The sequence below is a fragment of the Pleurodeles waltl genome, chromosome 10 (assembly GCF_031143425.1).
Source record: "Pleurodeles waltl isolate 20211129_DDA chromosome 10, aPleWal1.hap1.20221129, whole genome shotgun sequence".
Lineage (NCBI taxonomy): Eukaryota > Metazoa > Chordata > Amphibia > Caudata > Salamandridae > Pleurodeles > Pleurodeles waltl.
The window spans coordinates 74,476,683-74,496,723 of NC_090449.1; the positions used below are offsets into that span (position 1 = coordinate 74,476,683).

At 43.2% G+C, this 20,041-nt stretch overlaps 1 protein-coding gene across 1 annotated transcript in view; it reads left to right on the plus strand.

Annotated features, from left to right (window-relative positions):
- PKD1 (polycystin 1, transient receptor potential channel interacting) overlaps positions 1–20,041 on the plus strand; it is a 372,995-nt gene that overhangs the window by 200,861 nt on the left and 152,093 nt on the right. The window contains exons 16-17 of the mRNA XM_069209747.1: positions 7,956–8,099; positions 11,410–11,553. Of these exons, the coding sequence (XP_069065848.1) occupies positions 7,956–8,099; positions 11,410–11,553 (288 nt within the window). The remainder of the gene's footprint in view (positions 1–7,955; positions 8,100–11,409; positions 11,554–20,041) is intronic.

Below are 20,041 nucleotides of genomic sequence, written 5' to 3' on the forward strand. Positions count from 1 at the left end.
GTACAGGTCTGCAGTAAACCAGACCCACCTTTTCCATACATAACGCATTGAACTCAGTCCTTGTGTTATTGTAGAATTAGGCATCCCTTAGATACCAAAAATGGAGGCAGGAATGAAAGGTAAATTATCTGTCTGTGGGATGTACAAGAGCCACACATCTGAGAATGCATGATCTGTTAGGCGGTCACAGAGGAGGGCACAATCTGCACAACTGTAGGTATCCAGTCGGCCGGTCCTTTCCAGAATGGGGTCTGGAGAAAAGTTCCATTCCCCACCCAGAAAAACTAGTGTGCACCCAAGAGCAGTGAAAGTCGTATGAGTCTTGAAAGTTGGGCCAAAATATTCTGCCTTATCTACATTGAAAGCATACACCATCATCTTAATAAATACTCCATAGCTTAACAAATGCCCATTTGCGTCTATGTCTGTCCAATTCTTAAGAATTCTACAGGGTGTCCATGCCCAATAGGAGTGCCCTCTCTACAACTCTTGGATGAGCTGCAATAGCGGGAGGACTCTCTAGTGGCTGCTACCAGTCTACTACAGCTAACCACTGATCCCACCCAATGCTGCATGAGTTTGAGAGACTCCTCAAATTGGAATCGAGCTTATCTATCTGCAGGTCACAGTGAAGGCTTATTGTGGTCTGTGGGCACCCCCAGTGTAAGGGATGCACTTGTTGTCCACTGGATAGTGAGGCAGCTCTCCCAACCTGGTGGCTGTGGTTGGTGAAATGCAGTGAGGTACAGCTGGGCAGTCGAACCAGGCATGTATCACTGCTCGGCTTCCTCTGCGGTATCACCATGTTCTCCGTGCCTGTGATGAGTCTGAGAGTATTTCCTAACCCTCACAATGAGCCACATGCATTTAAGGAGGATAGGTCCAGGTCTTTGGCAGTTATGGGACAGCTGGGTCAGCAAGCCACCCAGTGAAAGGATGTGTCACACCAAAGAAGCATCCGGCCAAGAACACGGCTCTGTATGCTTGGCTCTTGCAGAACACCAGACCTCTAATTCGGCTCAGGTTCAACCCCATTCTCACCTCTGCAGACTGTATCAAGTCTGCCACCAAAAAAGGGTGTAGAACAGCTCCGAAGAGCACTGAGAAGGCAGGGTATGTGGGGCTGCAGCGGAACACTAGTGCAGATTTACCATCATGGTCCATCTAAGCTCTGCCTCCCTTTGTCTATCTTCTTCTCAAGAAAAACTGCTGGCAAAAAAACTGATTTGAATTAGGCAATCACAGTTGTGCAGGGAATGGGACATACACCTACTTGAGTGAAAGACATGAGGAGTGAGAGTAATACTGTTGTGGAATTATCAAGAGAGAAGGATGTTGCGTGTGAAAAAAGAATGGGCAGATGGAAAACAATGCAGATCAGGAAAGATTTGCAAAAAATATTCAGATGTTTCAGAGTGTCAGCCTTTGTCATAAATCAAAAACAGCTCAATTGCTCTGTGGGAAATTTCACTTGCAGAAAGGGTGGGATGCAAGAGCATTGTGTAAGGGTGTGAGAAGATGCAGCACGTGGAAGAAGTACAAAAGAGTTTGAAAATGTTTGTTCAACAGGTCACAGATTCTAAAAAGAAGTGAACACATCACTCCTGAATGTAAGGTAATGGTCAGCAACAAAGTAGCAACAGTGCTTCTTCATTTAGGATTACCTTACGCTCGTATAGATGACCAGCAATGGGAAAATATGTTTGGAGGTGACAATATCAACTTATGCGAACCAGAATTCAAATCTTTTGGTTCTGGGAAAACAAGGACAAATCAGTTATCTCTTAAAAGCATGGATAGTTTCAAGGTTAAGGCAACCACTGAAAAGTCTATGTAGCCAAAAGAAGTAACAATCTCTAGGGTAGGAGAAATCAGCTTGATCTTGAAATCATGCTGAATGCAAATGTATCTCAACAATTCAATTTTAGATAATTATTAGGAGATTGTTCGCTGGTGTCTAAAAGAGTTTGAAGAGAGGTTGGGATGGTTAGATATTTTTCAAACTGGAGAAAGGAGCAAAGCCTGTTCTCCATGAAGTGAGGAGGTTCCCACATTTGATGTTGGAAACCATCAAAATTGAGTTTCAGGGTCTAAATGATTTAGACGTATTGAAGATATTGAGTCTTCTGAAAGATTTGCACTGGTGGTGTTGGCAACCAAGGATGAGAAAAAAGTAGTAGGATGTGCGTTGACCTTAAAAGCATGAACAGGAACACCAAGATAGACCGGTAACCCCGCCCTAATATCTCCGAAGAGTTGTTGCTACTTGGGAAAGCATGTTTTCTGCAATTGCCTTCTCATTGGCATATCACCTGTGTAATTGTAAGAGGAGTCCATGTGTTTGAACATAACCTATAGTTAGGATGCCTTTCGGGATGTGTTCATATGTGGCAGTATTGCAGGGGGCATGAACAAAGTACTGAAGTACTGAAGGGAGTGAAACAAGTGATGTTTTTCAAGGGCAATATTTTGGTGTACAGCAGGAAATGGGGGGAACATGACAAGGTTTTGATGTAAGTCTTTGAAATCTTAGAGAAAGTCAGACTGACACTCAAAAAAAGGAAAGTGTAAGTTTCAGGTTGGATCAATTACTTACTGAGGCAGCGTCAATTCCAGATATGGAATTTGTCCAGTGATTTGGCAGAGCCTATGTTTAAGGCCCCAATACCAAAGGACAGAGATCAGCTATCTTCCTTCCTTTTTTTTTAAATATATCTTTTATTGCGTTTATTAAATGGTTACAACATGTCAAATGAAATTACTATAGTAGCCCCCCAACGAAGTTCTCAAACCCTCCTCCCCCTGTTGTGCGCTTAGTTCGACAATGAAAGATCTTATTACGACAATTCTCTGTAGCTAAGTGGTGATTCGCAGTTCCCTAGCATTTTATGTGGTAGTCGTGATTATCTGCTCGGATTCGGTGTCTGAGGCAGAAGTGTCATCCTCTGAGGTGGAAGCATCCATGGTCCTTAGGTTCTCCAGCATCAAGTCCCTTTGTGTGGCATTGTCTCTAGATCTTAGACCCTGTAGTGCTTCTTTCAATAGCACTGTTCCCTCGGATTCTGCTCATTTCTCCATTGCACTTTGCCATCTATTCACTCGGGGACTCCCCAGGTCCTTCCAGTGCGAGGTTATTTCTCTTCTAGCTAGAATCAGCGGTAGGTCAGTGAATCTGTTGGTTATTTTATGAGCAGAAGGGCGAGGGAAGTCCCCCAAGAGTGCCACTACAGGGGTTGGGGAAAGTGATCTTTCTGTGCTGGAGGATATTTTCCTGAAGATTTCAGTCCAGTACGAACTGAGTTGGGGGCAGCTCCACAACATATGCACTAGATCTGCCGCTAGTTCAGGGCATCGGGGGCAACTAGAGTTGTTCGTGCTGTAAATTTTGTTATCATTTGCAGGGTTAAGTAGGCTCTGTGGTAGATATATAAGTCTATCAGTTTGAACCTTGCGTTTCTAAACACTGGGTAAATATGAGAGGCGATCCTAGCCCATTGAAGTTCGTCTATAATGGTGTCTAGATCTGTCTGCCATTTGGATTTGAGTTTATTCAGTGGTAAACATGTGCTGTTCTGTAGGGATTTGTATATCCCGAGATCACCTCCTTCTGGCCTCCTATTGAGCAGAGGAGGCTACAGCCCCCATGGGTAGGCGGCTCACATGCTCCTGTGCCCCATAATTCTTTTATAGTTCTGGTTATTGTGCTGTAGGTGAGGAACACTCCAGATGGGAGGGCGAACTGCTCTTGTAGTTCTACATAAGAGCAGAGTTTCCCGTTGCTAAATAGGTCTCCCAGTTTCGTGATGTTATGTGTTACTAATTTGTTGGTGTTCAAAGATATGTGGTCTCCTGAAATGTGTTTCAAGGATGTTAGGGGAGCCTCAGGTTCATATGGGGCCTTTGTGCAGGTGTGTTTTAGGAATAGTTCCCAGCAGTGTCTCGTCGCTTTCCAATCTAATGGAAGTTGTTGTTTCGTTTTTTTGGGGTTCAGTAAAATACTTAGGATTTTTTCAAGTGGGCAATTCAGGGAGATCTGCAATTCCTTTGCAACTGGGGGTTTGTTAACTAATTTTGCCAGCCATTGTAGTTGCCCCGCCCAATAGTAGATCTCTGGGTCTGGGGCAGCTAGGCCTCCTTCTGTGGTGGGCCTCTGGAGAGTGTTGAGTGCGATTCTGTGTCTACTCGGTCCCCAAATAAAACTCGCGGTCATGGATTCTATGTTTCTGAACACTGCTTTCGGGATTATGAGTGGGATAGTGGAGAAGTAATATAGTAGCCTAGGTAACACTATCATTTTGAGTAAGGCAACTCTCCCAAAGACCGTTAGGGGTAGGGTGTTCCAAAAGTGCATACTAGCCCTGATTCCCCTAATTGCTCCGTGTATATTCCCCTCCAGCAAGTCTTCCACCTTGTGGTAAATGTTGACCCCTAAATACTTAAATGTGTTCGGGGTCCAGGGCAGGCCTCTAGTATTTGTGGGCTCCGAGGTGCCTTTGATCAGTGGGAAAATGGAGGATTTTCTCCAGTTGATTCGGAGTCCGGAGGCTATTCTGTAATTCTCCAACATATCCATTGCCCCTGGTAAATCTGCTTCCAGGTTCTTGAGGAACAGTAGTATGTCATCTGGTTAAAGCTGTTGATTGGGATACCCTCAAAGCACCTCCTGGATCTGGCCATTGAGCAAGACGCTCCACCGCTATAGCAAAAAGAAGGGGAGATAATGGGCAGCCCTCTCTGGTTCCTCTACCTACTGGGAAAGGGTCTGAAATAGTGCTGCCTGTGCGCACTCTCGCTGTGGGATTGGTGTATAGTAGTTTTGTCCAACGCGTGAATCCCTCTCCCAGTCCACGCTTTAACATGACCTGTTCTAGGTAGTCCCACCTCAGGCTGTCAAAGGCTTTTTCTATGTCCACTGAGATAATCGCTGCTTGAGGCATTGTTAGGGGCATGGAGTGGAACACTGAGACCAGGCGTCTAATATTTTGAGCTATCTTCCTTCCTAAGGTTAGAAAAATACTGCTCAAAGTTTATCCTTAATAATGCTAGCCTAGTGCTGCCAATAAGAGCCTTCGTGAAGAAGGGGAGAAATGTGAGTGGGCTGCTGATTGTCATATAGCTTTCAATGCAGTCAAAGAAAAGATGGAGAATATGCCCACCTTAAGGCATATTGATTTATGGAAAGGAACAGTTTTGACAACTGGTGCTAATCTATTGGGATTTGGTGCATTGCTAGCACAGGTGGAGAATGGAGAGGAAAGAGTGGAAGCTTTCACTTCTTGCTGATGTATAGGAGTAGAGGGCAACTACCCAGTATAGAATGAGGCATCCTGGCATAGTTCTGGGCCATTCAACACTTCATGTTCTTCTTGTGAGACATATATTTTGTAGTTAGAAGTTACCACATCTTTAGTTAACCTATTTGCATGCAAAAGAAGTGAAAGAGCTATGCCTCATGAGTAGGTGGACAGAAGGAGTTAGGGAGCTCAACTTTGTGATAGAATATTTACAAGGGTTTGAGTAAGAAACTGGGTAATTGCCCATCGAGATTACCCATTGATTGCCAGGTAAAGGATAAAGAGTGTATTCTAGGTATAAGATCAATTGATAGAGTGGTGGACAAAATTGAGTGACTGCAGGCTAAAACATAAGATTCTGTTTTAAGCAGGGCTTCTGAGCAAGTGGTCCAGAACTGATTACCGTATAGGGAATTGGCAGAAACAGAGAAACAATTTTGTAAGAAATTAATTGTGTTTGGGGGAGGACACAGTGCCCAATGGGGGTTAGATGAGTTCCTCCAATGGGTGTCCAGGAAATAATTGTGAATTTAGCAAGTGAGGGACATTGAGGTAGGGACATGATGAAAACCTGTGTAAGAACAGTACTGCTAGCAAGGATGGACCAAATGGTAGAGGGTGTGGCAAACAAATGGTAGCAAATTGTGACACTTGATCACATTAGAGTGATGAGGACTACTGCTCTGTTGGCATTTGGGGTGCCAGAAGAACTCTGGTGCAAATTTGGAAGGGACATTGTTGGTCTATTTGATTGTGGGTAACCCTCAGGAACATCTTTAGTATTGTTGGTAGGTTATGCTACTAAGGGGATTACGGAAAGGTGTCTGAGCTGAGCCTTAACTACATATGTGTTGGAATTTCTCTAAAACACATTTGCTACTGAAGACATGTCCAATAGTATTATTGAAGACAATGGTGTATGATCTGATCACACATCTAATACCCCCTTGTTTGATCAGTAATCATGCACCAATTGCTGCTATGTTTGCTCAGTAATCATGCATCTCCAGCTGCCAGGTTTGGTCTGTAATCTCACACATATTGCCAAAATGTTTGACTGGTACTCCGACATGTTTTCCAGAGACAGTCCATTTCATACACACTCAGATGTAGTGGGAACCCATGAGGACTGAGGTACTTACTCTCTGTTCCACGTGACACAGGGTACAACTAGATAAGCTTGTTAAAGGGAACAACCAAGTTCGCACTTGAATACCCTACATGATTGTGCAAGCCCTGAGCTGGTTGAGGTTTGGGATACTGTAATAACAATAATTATTAATGAAGCAGTGAAGGTTGCATACTCAGTCCATTCCAAAATGACCAGGTGTGGCAGTCCTAATGGTGTCAGGCAGCATCAGCAGCTATGAGGCACAGAAGATGGTGAAGAGACATTTTGAAGACTTGTTCTGACCAAGTGAAGAAATCGGATTAGTGTAAGTACGGGGCTGCTTTGGGGTCCTTGGTTCTTCTCCTTCGCTTCAAAGTCCCTCCATTCTGCTGTGTCTACCATCTAAGAAACACAGCTTTATTGGAAAGCCTTGGGTTTTGTCTGCAGTCAAGTGTACTCACTGCGTGTGTCCCACATCCCAACCCATGAAAATCAAATGGGCTTAACTTTCTGAAGGGAGTCAAACAACAAAGAGGAACTTGAAACTGAAAATGTAAATCAAGAACACATGCAATTCAGTTAAGGAGAGGGGATTTATTCCTTGGGAAAGAAAGTCCTCTCAAATAAGTCCTTGATCGGCCGATGGAAATGGTTGATTGGGAATGTTGCTGCACACAGACAAACCAGCTCAGATCCAATCGCAACCTGCGCATCATACAAGTACTTGCACCAAATATACTACACACCTGTTAAGTTACGCAAATATTGCCTGAGGAGGGATGCAATCTGTGTGCGATGTGGGGTGCCAGACATGGATTTCCTACATATGACCTGGCTGTGTACCTCAGTCAGGAGATTATGGACTCCAATCACAGGGGGGCTGGCACCCAATGTCATGGTGTTAGCCCTGGTTGACTGTAGCACTGAAATGTGTTTGTTTGCAGTCAGCTAATTGCAAATTTGTGGCAGTGGCCTTACTGTTGACAAAGTGGGGAGTCGCTCTGCATCGGGTCAAACGAGCAACACCTACCAAGCACAAGGGCTCCCAGATATGGCCTAACGCAGGGACCAATTGGAACTTATGCGTAAGAGCTACCATGGCCTTCAAGGCACAAAAACATTTGGGTTCCCCTCACAACATATCTTTTGTCAACCCCAGAGGAATCTTGGAGGGTGGTGTGTCACAGGCGATGGGATTACCTGAGATGAGGTGTAGATGCCGGCACGTGTAATACAGTTTGTCTGACTCAAGTGTAAGTGGCATTGGTGAGAGAATTGTTGATGTATGTTTGCTTGTTTCTTGAAAAAGGCAAATTAAAATAAATGGCAAATATATACCAGAAAAGTCCAGTAGGTGAGGTTCCAAAAGGATAGTTCTGTGTCTGAAAATACCTGAGTTGTCTTGAAGGATACATAGATGGGTTCTTAGTATGCTCATGGAATGGAAAGCTATAGAGTAAGTTGTTGGCAACTACGCCTTGAATGAAACATGGCTGACAGCTGCTCCCCTTGTTCTTTGTGGTTCTGACTTATGTCTTTACTTTTAACAGGGTTCTTCGTCGTGGTGTGATGCAGATCTGAACAAAAGTGGCATAATTGTTATTCCCAAAGATAAATTAGAGGCTGGTGTTGAATACACATTTGATCTTACCATCAGCAAGCCGGGACGACACCCTGAATCTACTAATCAGACGGTAAAGACCAGGCACAGTATTTATTTAAACACTTCCTGATGTTTCTGCCTTGATGTCAGTCTTCTTCTTTGGTAGGTACAGGTCAATGCTTTATTTCTAGCACTAGTGCGAACAAAGTAGAGCATGTCACAGTGGATGTTTGTTGCAGACATTCTTAACACTTTTAGGGTGCATCATAGATTCCTCCAACATCAGCATCCTAAGAAAACCAGATTTGGTGTCTGAGTGGACTGGAGAACCTACTCCAGGGATCTGTGTTTGACCTCACAGTACCAGGTTCAGCTCACTGAGGTCATTTAAATGAGTTCCATTCAGATGGGTAACAATACAATAAACATCTGTTGTTCAGTGCCAAGCATATATATATGCTCTTTGCAAATACACAATATGAAAGGAGAAACGGAAGCTAACAGTAAAGTGTACTCTGCGGGGAGGAAGCCGAGCAAAAATCACCCCTACAGATCTTGGGGGTTGTGTAGCACAAATCTAGCTGGGTAGGAATGAAGTGCTATAAACTATGGGGTGCTAGAGGGTGATACAAGATAATGTACGTCAGTTGAGAGCTTACACATCTGAATTGTACAGTAACATTACATTTCATAAATTTACAATTCTATTATATTTTATCCACAATTAAAATTTTAGGCATGGGGAGAATAAATGAACCGCACAGACTCACACTATCTTAGGTCAAGTACCGGAGCCAGGATTAGAACCCAGGTCCGCGTGTACCAAAGTCAGCTGTTTAGCCCTAGGCCACGTACATTTGCCCTTAGTTAGTATTGGGGAAGGCCACATATGCAGTATGGTAATTAAAACGACTAGAATTTGTGAAGGTCTAGGTTTCACATGGTATGTGGCGCAGCTAAGGTGCTTTCGTAGTCTAAGACTATGGATGTAGAAAAAGTTTTCTCTCCTCCTCCTAAGTTATTGGGGTGGACTAAAGTGTGTTTATTGGGTGCATGTGCGTGTGTGTGTGTGTGTGTGTGTGTGTGTGTGCGCGCATGTGCACTTGCCATTGATGACAGTTGGGAACATTCATATTTTGGGGCATCGGACGTTCCTCTGTCTGGTCTGCTAGGCGAGAGGAGTTAAAGAGGGTATGTTTGGTGATAGAGAGAACTCCAGACATAGGCGATAACCTTCAGGGTGTTCGGAAAGCAACAGCTGCAGGGGCGGCTGGTAATATATGAAAGTGGTGGGGCGAGCAAACTGCCCCACCACATCCCAAAAACATACATAAAACAAGCATGCAAAATAAAAACACTTTCATGCATTATATTAACATTAAAAATAAAATAAATGTACTTACCTGGGCTGCGTCCTGTGTGAGTGGAAGAGGTAACTTCCCTAAGAAATCCAGACACTGCTCTCAGTCTGTTTACCAGCATGAGAGCAGTGCTAGGAATGGATGGAGCGGGCTGGCTAGATGCTATTTCAGGTCCTTTAGGCCTGTGCTTGGTCTCCACCCAGCTGTCCAAGGCAGCTGGGTGGAGATCTTCAAATGCGCATGTCAGTTTGGCCGGCACCAGTTTGCCAGCCAAACTGGTATGCGCACTTTGCAGTGTCTGGCCAGCTGCTTCTCTAGTCCTCCATTCAGAAGTGGACACGCCCTCCTTCCTCCCAGCTCTGGGGCAGGCTGATGGCTGCGGCGAGCCTTGTGAAAAATAAAATGGCAACAAAATAATTTATTTGCCATTTTGTTGTTCACACTTATTTAGTGTGGCTCGCAGGGGGTGGGGAGGGCGATGCTGCCCTGCCCTCATGGAGAAACCGCCACTGAACGGCTGTTTTTAGTTCGTCTCAAAGCCACGGAGCCAGCCCTTCAGGGTGGCAAATTCACACCAATTACAAGCACACTTGTGTGTAATTCCATTACATCACAATTTCGACCATAGATGGAATCTTGATGGTTAAGGTTTGGCGTGGGTGTGAATATGTTATTATTATTGCTATTATTGTTATTAATATTTGTATTGTTGTTGTTATTATTAATATTATTATTAGTGATGATTCTAACATTCTAGGCAGTAAAGATATTTCTAATGAAGCTGAGCAGCAGAGTGACTGACCTGAATAAAACAGAGATGGCTTGAGCAGTGTTTTCCAGAAACTTAAATGAGCTAAAAATGTCCTTTCACCTTACATTAATGCTGCAGGAGAGGCTGGAGCATGAGGGGGCCAGGGCGTGGTTCTGGTTGTCTGGAGTGAGTAAACATGGCGCCTGCCTGGTACCTTCAGAACCTAAATACATCTGCACCTGTTGATTGAGTGACATCTGTCCCGCAGCCATGATAGCACGGGCTCCCTCACATAGACTACCTCACCTAGTGTGTGGGTTCTGTACTAGGACGTAAGACGGTAAACATCTACAAGTCCATACATTACTTAAGGGTCTCACTGGTGCAATTTGATACACATGATTCGGCGGCCCTAACCATAGGAATTTGAACACACGTACTCTGATGTGAACCGGAATATTTTGTGACATAATTATCGTGTCAGAAATATAGCCGACAAAATTGATGCCTTGTTTGATTTAATAACCGAAAAGCTACCCTGAATAGGATTATATTTTTGCAAATTGTATTTAGAGCACAACACTTATGTCACAGGATATTTCTGTGAATGATAATTTTTTATACATCCATAGTGAAACTTAATGCTGTCACCCCGCCCCCAACGCACGTAACAAAATACATTATTGTGACGCCGTCACCACGTCATCTCAGCTGGTCTTGTTTTTCTTGCCGCTTCGAAGTCTGTCCCTTTTCTCTTTCTCCGCTTCCTGAGTTTTAAATATTTGTTGATGTCAAATATGTCTAGCTGCCCTCAGGTTGGGTTACAGTTCTTCCCCCCCTCCCATCCTACCAGCGGCAATTCTTAATTCAGTGCGGTTTCCCGCAAGCGACGCCAAATTGACTGGCCGTGTTTTAAAGCAAATTTAAAGAGCACAACATCTGAGGTCACTGTGGGCCTCGGACGTTTCCAGAATGAGTGTTAAAGCTGTTTATCTTCTTGCTTCTGATTGTGCTCTGAAGGAACTCTACACAATTCTTCTTTTCAGATTTCTGCATGTTTTTTTAAACATTTTTGTACACAGCTAAAACATCCTAAACGCTCTACAGTTTTAGCCTAATATCCTCGCAATTTCTGAATGGATTTTGCGCATGTTCTGAAGCTGAGTATTGGTGTGTGTCTTCCTTGAAATAAATAAGATCACTTGTGCACTTTTTGAAGATCCAAGAAATGCTGGGTGCCTCATTCCTGGTGAGTGTGTCCCTTTAACTTGTTTTCACTCTCCTGACAGGTGCTCATCAAAAGGGGCTCTATGCCGATCGTGTCACTGAAGTGTGTCTCCTGCAAGGCGCAGTCGGTCTATGAAGTCAGCAAGAGTTCCTACCTGTACCTGGAGGGCAGCTGCAGGAACTGTCAGGGAGATGCCAGTACCGGGGTAAGGCGCGGCCTCAATGGGAGGGGGTAGGTGAAGCTGGAGGTGTCTGTGATTTCAGATGAACTGAGTTCGTGTTTCCTTCACCCAGTTGCCAGTGCTTAATTTGTGCCGGTGGTTGCAGCTGGTGGGCACCGACTTTCATTGTTTGGGACCAGAACGTATTTTAACCATCAGGCTTTGACCCTCAGTACGAGGATTAGTGTTGCTAATGGAGAAAGAAGGAAAAGAGAGCTAGGACAATTAGACAAAGCAGGGGCGAAAAAGAAGAAGCAGCGAGAGTGAGATAAAGAGAGTGAAATAAGAGACAAATAGAGGGAGGCAAAAGACATAAAATATAACGTTTCAGAGCGAACATTTATTAGGTGAATCAACACCAAGGAACCTTGCTATTTGGCAATCTCAACCTTCGGCAGTGCTGGCTGTACGCTCATAAGGAAACAATGTGCCCCATTTATTAGAAAGGGCCCTGGCACATCTACTGGCAGCTGTTTTTATTCAGTATTTTATCTAATAAATCTGTGCATTCTGGGTATTTTGCATTTGTTTTATGAACTCACTTTTTAAAGTGATTTTTAAAACCAAGCTGAACACTTGAAATGTGATGTCTGGATCACATGAAGTCATCATGTCAAACTAAACAGAATGCATTCTGGGAGTTGTAGTCTTTGTTGTCTTACCTCACCTGATAGTAGAGCTTTCTAAAAGAAATCATATTATTGCAAACGTAGATGGAACAAAGTGATCTGAACTACATAAAGATAATTCATTCAGTTGCATGCCAAAATATTACATACAGAAATATCTGAGGTAAATATAGCGTCTTGTCGTCTCGTTGGATATTTATTTTCTATTTTTAGCTCCAGTGGGGGAGGTTATTTATGAAGATGATAATTAGAACATGATTGTAGTGTCAGATGATAGTCTGGTACCTCACACATTGCATTCTGGGAGTTATGTGTTTTCCTTCTGCTGAACCAGATGGATTACCACACTCCAACAAGAAAGGGGGGAACCGGCCAGGGACAGGTGAAGGCATAACTGGCCTAGACGGCAGAAGCCCCTAAACATAGACTCACACCCGTAAATCGAATATTTGTTCATTACTGTATGTGTCATTGAATTCTGTGCTTTCCATGTCATAAAGTTCTCGTCTTTTATACAAAGAGAAGCACTTGGCTGGATATTGATCTTATTGCGATCCTGGAGAGCTGGTGGTCTTTCCTGAGTTTGAGTACCAACACACTAACCTCCCGGAGAAGCCTGTGATGTCTCACCCTCTCTACTATTGAGAGTCAAGTGCTGAAATGGTTTGCAGAGCCATAGTAGGTCCCAGGACACAGGTGGTAAAGGCACTCAACCCTCATGGTTGTGGCCCAGTATCGCCCGTCTGCTCTGTGGCCTCCAGAACGGGGTCTGACATCCCATAAGGCACATTTGCATACTAAATGTCTAAATGGAGCACAGACACCTGTGATGTCTGGAAAATGTGGCATGATCTTGCCCTCCAAAATAGACGATGGGCACTCCTAACTATAACTGTAGGTGGTTTTCCTGGGATCATCCGAAGGAAAGTGCACTAGGATTTTTCCCCCAGACGCTGTGCTTTTGCAGGGCCTACGTTCATTCTACAACATTTATTTATACATTTTATAGAATGCCTGCCCTGTTTATTAATGACAATAAAGCAAACGCAGCTAATACCACTAAATGATAACATAAGCTGTAATTGACAAGTCTTCTCTTTCTTAGTAAGACATCTTTTTTTTAAACTTAAAAACAGGTGATAGGCCTCTTCAAAGTTGTTGATCTGGGCTCGCAAAAACATTTGACATGCTTGGCGGCTTTTCCTATTCCCTAACATTACCCCTATTGTTAAAAAATAATCTGTTCACATTCCTCTCGGGGAGGCTGCTATTCTACCCTGAAACAGGTGGGAGGACTTCTTCAGCCTGGAGGGAGGTTGTGAATGGGGGCGTTTAAACACCCCCAGCCCATGGGACATTCTTACAACTATCCTTGGCAGCCATTTTGTTTGGGTGGGGTGTGAAGAAGCAACATCAGAAACTGCTGACAAGGTCTGAGAGTTTGCCGGCAACACATTGTAAAGAGTAAGAACTGGCAGCGTATTCCGAAACGGATACAGACGTGTCCAGGAAACACTTGTTGGATTATTCCACTCATGGACATAAAAAAAATACTATTCCCTGTTGTCTGAAGGAAAAGCGGGAAATGTGACTTGGATTTCTGCATTAGGCTTCATGATGTAATAAGAAGTCTTAAAGCAATTACAGCTCATCGCCCAGAGTACATCCCTGAGCAGGTACAGAGAGGCATGCTGGACGCTACATCTGTCCTCCAGGCCATTGTGCCAGACAGTGGCGTAGCTATCAATGTTGCAGCGAGTGCAGTGGCACCAGGGCTCATGGGTGTTAGGCACTCTGTGCATCCCAGTTCTGGCTCTACGGAAACATGGAGATCTATTTACATTGCTTTCACTGGGGTCCATGGCACCTTCTTATGGCCGCGGTGCCAAAGCAGTTTATAGGCACTGAAACTGATGCATTCCTTTTCATGTAGCTCAAAGCATGAACTACTTTATTCACACAAAATGGAGAGGGGGAAGTAAGTAAATCCTCGTATCTAAACAGGGTCCCTGAGCTAGATACAGAGAGTAACACACAGGGAAGCAATACTATGAGTATAACGTAGTTTACTCTCCATTAACATAGCAAACATAGGAATGGAAATCTTAAATTCAAATATACAACATACAATATATTTCAATTTAGATATTTATTATAGCTAATTAAACATTCAGTTCGCACATAATATAATCAACATAGAATCAACCCCAAAAAAATATATAATACAACCCCCTACCCTAAATGAAACATACATATATGAAAACATAAATAACATAACAGTAAATACGCAAAAATAAACAAATAACACAGAACCAACAAAATCACAAAATAGTATACATACAAAATTACAACCGCCTCATACATGAGAGGATATTTAAACAGCACAATAAAGTTACTGCTTTGATGCTACAATTATGCGTTGTAGTTTGGATTGTATAAAATTCAACATAACAGCCAATTTTAGGTTATAATTTCCTGATTCAAATTCTCGTGTTACAGGCCTGATGGTAGCCAATCCTGGTCAGGGCTTCAAATTTGCCAATTTCAAACACTTCATGCCAATGTTCAAGACATGCCAATTTACTTGTAATGTATGTATATATATGTATGTTTCATTTAGGGTAGGGGGTTGTATTATATATTTTTTTGGGGTTGATTCTATGTTGATTATATTATGTGCAAACTGAATGTTTAATTAGCTATAATAAATATCTAAATTGAAATATATTGTATGTTGTATATTTGAATTTAAGATTTCCATTCCTATGTTTGCTATGTTAATGGAGAGTAAACTACGTTATACTCATAGAGGGGGAAGTAAGTGCCACCATACGTCCTCCCTGAACTGGACACGCCAACACAATGAGATACAGTAGCTCATGAGAAGCCAAGGCGTCTCCTATTTGAAGACACAAGTCAGAACCCTATTTGGATGTCACAGGAATCCTTGTGGGAAGACATTGCTACCAGAGTTGACTCAACCTCCTGGTGGATTCAAAGGAAGGAGGGCGTTCTTAAATAAAGTTCAACTGGACAGGTGACGGGATCCAGATAAGTTAAAAATACCTTAGGGTACCTAGGTGTGTCACCTTTAATGTTGGGACCTCAGGTATATCTAAAAACATCAGTGAGATGGTCAGTAAGAACAGTGGCTCAAACCATCTCCCTAAGCCAACATGTTTCTGCCCCTATGCCTAGTCTAACAGGTCTTGGGCATTCTTCAGGGCCCAGGATCCCAAGTGGACTGGCCTATTCACCAACAGCAAAAACTTGGTGAAACCAAAAACCAAGGTGAATCCTACCTGGATATAAGTATGTTGCACCCTAATATTAGGGGATTCCAGCTCCCCGGTCTGGGAGGGGATGTTATCCTATGTAGTCACACGTTCAAGAGGTTACCGTGCAGACCACCTATACTGACTGCACCATCTCCCAGCTGCTTCCCAATGAAAAGTAAGACATGGCAGTGACTTAAACTTGCTAGTGTTACTCCAGATCTACTAAGCCAAGCAGAGTCATGCAAGGAGGCTCAGTATGGCTTAATAAATCTGACTTCAAGGGTTGTGATGCCTTGCGTCACCTTGCATGATGGAAGTGCTTGCAAACCCTTGATAAATCTGGGCCTTGGTCCAGAAGATGATATTGCCTGGAATTTAGATACTGCAGTATTCAAGTAATTGCACTCACAACACTCAATGTATAGTTGGAAGTATGGGCCGTATGTACCAACACATTTTTCCCATAGACATAGAATGGGTAAAACCCTTTGATACATCTGGCCCTATGTTCCTAATTCATATGTTGGCAGTATATATAGTACATCGCAACTGTGACGGAATACACATTACGCTAGCATTATGGTCTGCCCACCCAATGTATATGAGAGGAGGCCATAGGTTTGCCTACATCAGTGACTACTCTGTCACTGCAATAGCCAAACCTCTCCGACAGCCATATGGAGTAAAGGCTGTCGTAGAAATAACTGTATGTCCGCCCACCCAGTTAGGATGGGAAGACATATAGCTATTGTGATTTACTGTCCAAACCTTGGTGGCGAGGGACAGTAAAATGATAAAAATGGTCTCCTCACCACAGGAGATGATAGTCAATATTTCACTCCTGATAGCCTTATAGAAAGTGATTATGGAATCAGTGCAACAGACTGCCACCAATAAGACCTACGGAGAAGAGGAGTCACTCTATGCTCTTCTAGGTTTGGAAATTGGCAGTTATGGATAGTACAGGGAAGCTTGGTGCAAGGGAGGCCTGCCACCCTCACAGTCCGGGTATGGTGTCTGCAGGTGTTTGTTCATTCAGAATGTCCTTCATTGAGTTTTATCCAGCTGGGCTACATGGTCCATATGCATTTTCAGTGGCTTACTTGCTCAAGTTTATCTCTACAAAGGCTTCTGTCAGCTGAACCTTACCACGTGGTCTTGTTATCAGAGGCCTACATCTTTTCAAGCATGATGTGCTACAGTAGAGGTTCCACAGTTCCTAGACCTGGTTGTGTCCTGAAGGGTGAAACCAACAATTAACAGAGTCCTGCCCCTGGCAAAACACTCTGGGTCAGTGTACAGATTCCTTCTGAATTCAAGAAGAAATACTGCTGCAGGAAGGATAGAGCCAGAATTATATCTTGCTTCGGGGACCTCCTGGATTAATCAAACTCCAACCTTTTGTAACTTTGAACTGTCTTCCGGTCAGGACACAGTGCATCTTTCTGGGTTCCCAGCAGTATTCCCAGGCTATTGTGAAGAAGGGGGAAGGACCTGGCATTCTATGGTCAGTGCCAAGTGTACTGCTCCTTATCTCCCTAAGCCAAGGCCTTCTAGTTTGTAGGCAACAGCCAGCACTGGTAAAGGAGGTACAGGAGCTCTATTTCTGGGCAGTGCTGGGCTTTTCGGGAAATGTGTGTACGTTTCCCCAAACCATCAGACATATATGGCTCTGGGTTGAGATCTAAGACAGCTTGAGACAGGTAGTCTTGTCCACAAAGGAGGTAAAAGACAATCTCAGGAGTTACCACCACTTTGTGTAGCAGTCATCATGTCCTCCGTAGCACATTGTTTGCTCTGCAAATAGTCATCCAACAATACAACACATATAAAGCATACCACTCCCACCCAATCCCTCCACTTAAACCCAATCTATGTAACACACCCTCAAGGGAAGGGGAGTGAGGTCCAAAGCCCTGAACTAGAACACAGAAACATCCAATCACTACATAGCCTGGTAAGAGGTTGCCATGCACTCTTAAATATAGTTAGAGGTATTCATTGGGTGCATCTCAAGATCAGCTAGGCTGATCCTCTTGAGATGAGCACTGCCCAAGTGCCGGAGCTGCTCGGATGCACTCTCAGGTTGTTGAGCCCAGAGACATAAAAACACAAGACATGCCTGAAACATCAAAGAGTGGCAATTGGAACATCTTCACCCACTTTGCAAGGTCCCTTATCCCTACAGACGTACCTCAGTTTGGAGACTTGAGTTAAATTGCGATAGTTTCTACAAAGCTCTGCTTCAGCATCACAGAAAACAAAGTGTCCTTTTGGGAGCTGTTTGAAGTTTGCTGTGACTCAGGGTGTTAATATACTTTTCTTTCCCTGAGTATGTATGATGTGGGCAAAAAACAACAAAGGCAGTATTGTCTAAAATGTTACAAAATCAGCTTTTCTCAAATTTAAGACTGTGAGTACATATGCACATACCGCATCCCGATAGAACTTTACTGAAGTAAAATGTATTTTAATTAACAATATTTCATTTATGTTCCGGAGACACAGTTGTTCACTGGGCTCAGTGAAAATTACACTTTGAAAACAACTTGCTAGCCATGGAGAGGGCTCATTTTTTTTTTACAAAAACAACAACAGCCTTTCTTGACATCTCATATGTTCAGAGCCTGAGTTTAAGCCGTTCACTTCCCACGTCAAATGATAAGCTGTGGACGATCTCTTCAATGATGTGCTGAATCTCCTGAAGCAAGACTCATTCTAACTACTGGCAGTCTATCAGTGGCATTTTATCAATTTTTCTTTTCTCCAGGATACAAAGTAACACAATTGAAGCCTTTTTGTTGCCTGGTCACTTATTCCATTTTATAGTCTTGTCTCAACATCAGCACCACCTGTTTTCCAGAGAATGATTGCCACAGGTTTCTCAAGTGGATGTTGTTAACTAATTTACTTGTAAACACGGAATCATTCACAGAATTGAAGAAATGCACCCCAGGATTCAACTGGACTGGGCATAGCCAAGCAGTGAACAAAGAACCCCAAGCACTCACCCCACCCTGCTCCCCTTCCATCCATCATCCCTCTATCACCAGAATACCGATTTGTAAATATCGGCATGCAAAAATATAATCACCAGAATATTGATTACTAGAATACTGTCAAGGTAAATTTACATAAGCTTAGCGGCCAGAATCACACTTATACTCCCATGCCTTGCTCCACCTGAAGGACCTCCACTGGCTCTCCAATCACAAACAAGCACAATTCAAGCTCCTCACCCGCACTTTCAAGGCGCTACATAACAATGGCCCATCGTACCTCAACAATTGCATCTGCTTTCACCAGGCTTCAAGATACCTCCACTCATCCGGACTCCTGCTGGCACAAATCCCACACATATGGAAAATGAGACCTCGCGGGCAAGCCTTCTTCTACATCAGTCCTAAAGCATGGAAGGATCTGCCTCTTCGCATAGGAGCCCCCTCCTCACTTCTTGAAAACCTGGCTTTTCGAGTAGCCCCACTACACCCTCTACGTGCCTGGTCTCCCACCGGCTCAGCACTAGGATACCCTTCTAGGTGATAGTGCTCTCTACAGATCTGCATAACATAGCAATACAAGAATAGATTTAATGTACTTAATCCAAACAATGTGGACATCAATCATTTATTTTATATTCAAGGAACATAGATGTGGAGTTAAGGATAGTAAAACGACATATTTACTTATCTTCACGATATTCTGGTTGTTGACACTTTCAATACTTTTGTACTCGATATTTTGGCATACAACTGAGCGCAGAAAGGACTGGCTACAAATTGTCAGAGTTATCAGGTTTATTTCAGTGGTAAAGAGTTCAGTGCATTGTTTTGCATTGATTTGCGCAGCTCTGCACTACGCAATTACTCGTTTTGTATGTCAGCACATAACCTCATTAATTCCTTAAGATAAGTGCTGGAGGGACCTCTGTACAACACTTTGGGACTTAATTTACACATTTTTCAGTTGTAAATTAATTAAGTGTGTAAGCTTTGAACAATACTGCATTTAGTTTGCACTTTCTTAGTTGCATATTATTACGAAGGGTTTTTATTCTTAAATAATTTTTTTTAGACATTCATATCTCTTATTTATGATGAATTACTAATGCGACGTTCCATGATGTACTGTGACATTTGGATTTCATGGCTAGGCTAGGAATAAAGTGATGAGGATGATGGTATCAGTTATTTGAAGTATTATTTACATTTTAGTAATAACCTATTGAGCTCTAAAACCGGCAGGGTTCCAGGTGCTTAGATGCAAGTCATGAAAAGGATCTTGCATCATTCACTCTATGGCCATGTAGCTACAATAACAATTTCTTATGAGGTCCTTATGCCGTGATGGCAAAGCTCCACTCTTTACGGGGCAATCCTATGAGATGGGTTCCCGTCGAAGCTTCAAGGCTTTTAAGATGCTGTTACCATGGAAGCTTCAAGGCTTTTAAGATGCTGTTACCGTGGAAGCTTCAAGGCTTTTAAGATGCTGTTAGTACAGTCAGTGGCATTGCAGGGGGGAACAGTAAGTAATTGCACGTCCTTAGAGTATTGATGTTTCTGAAAC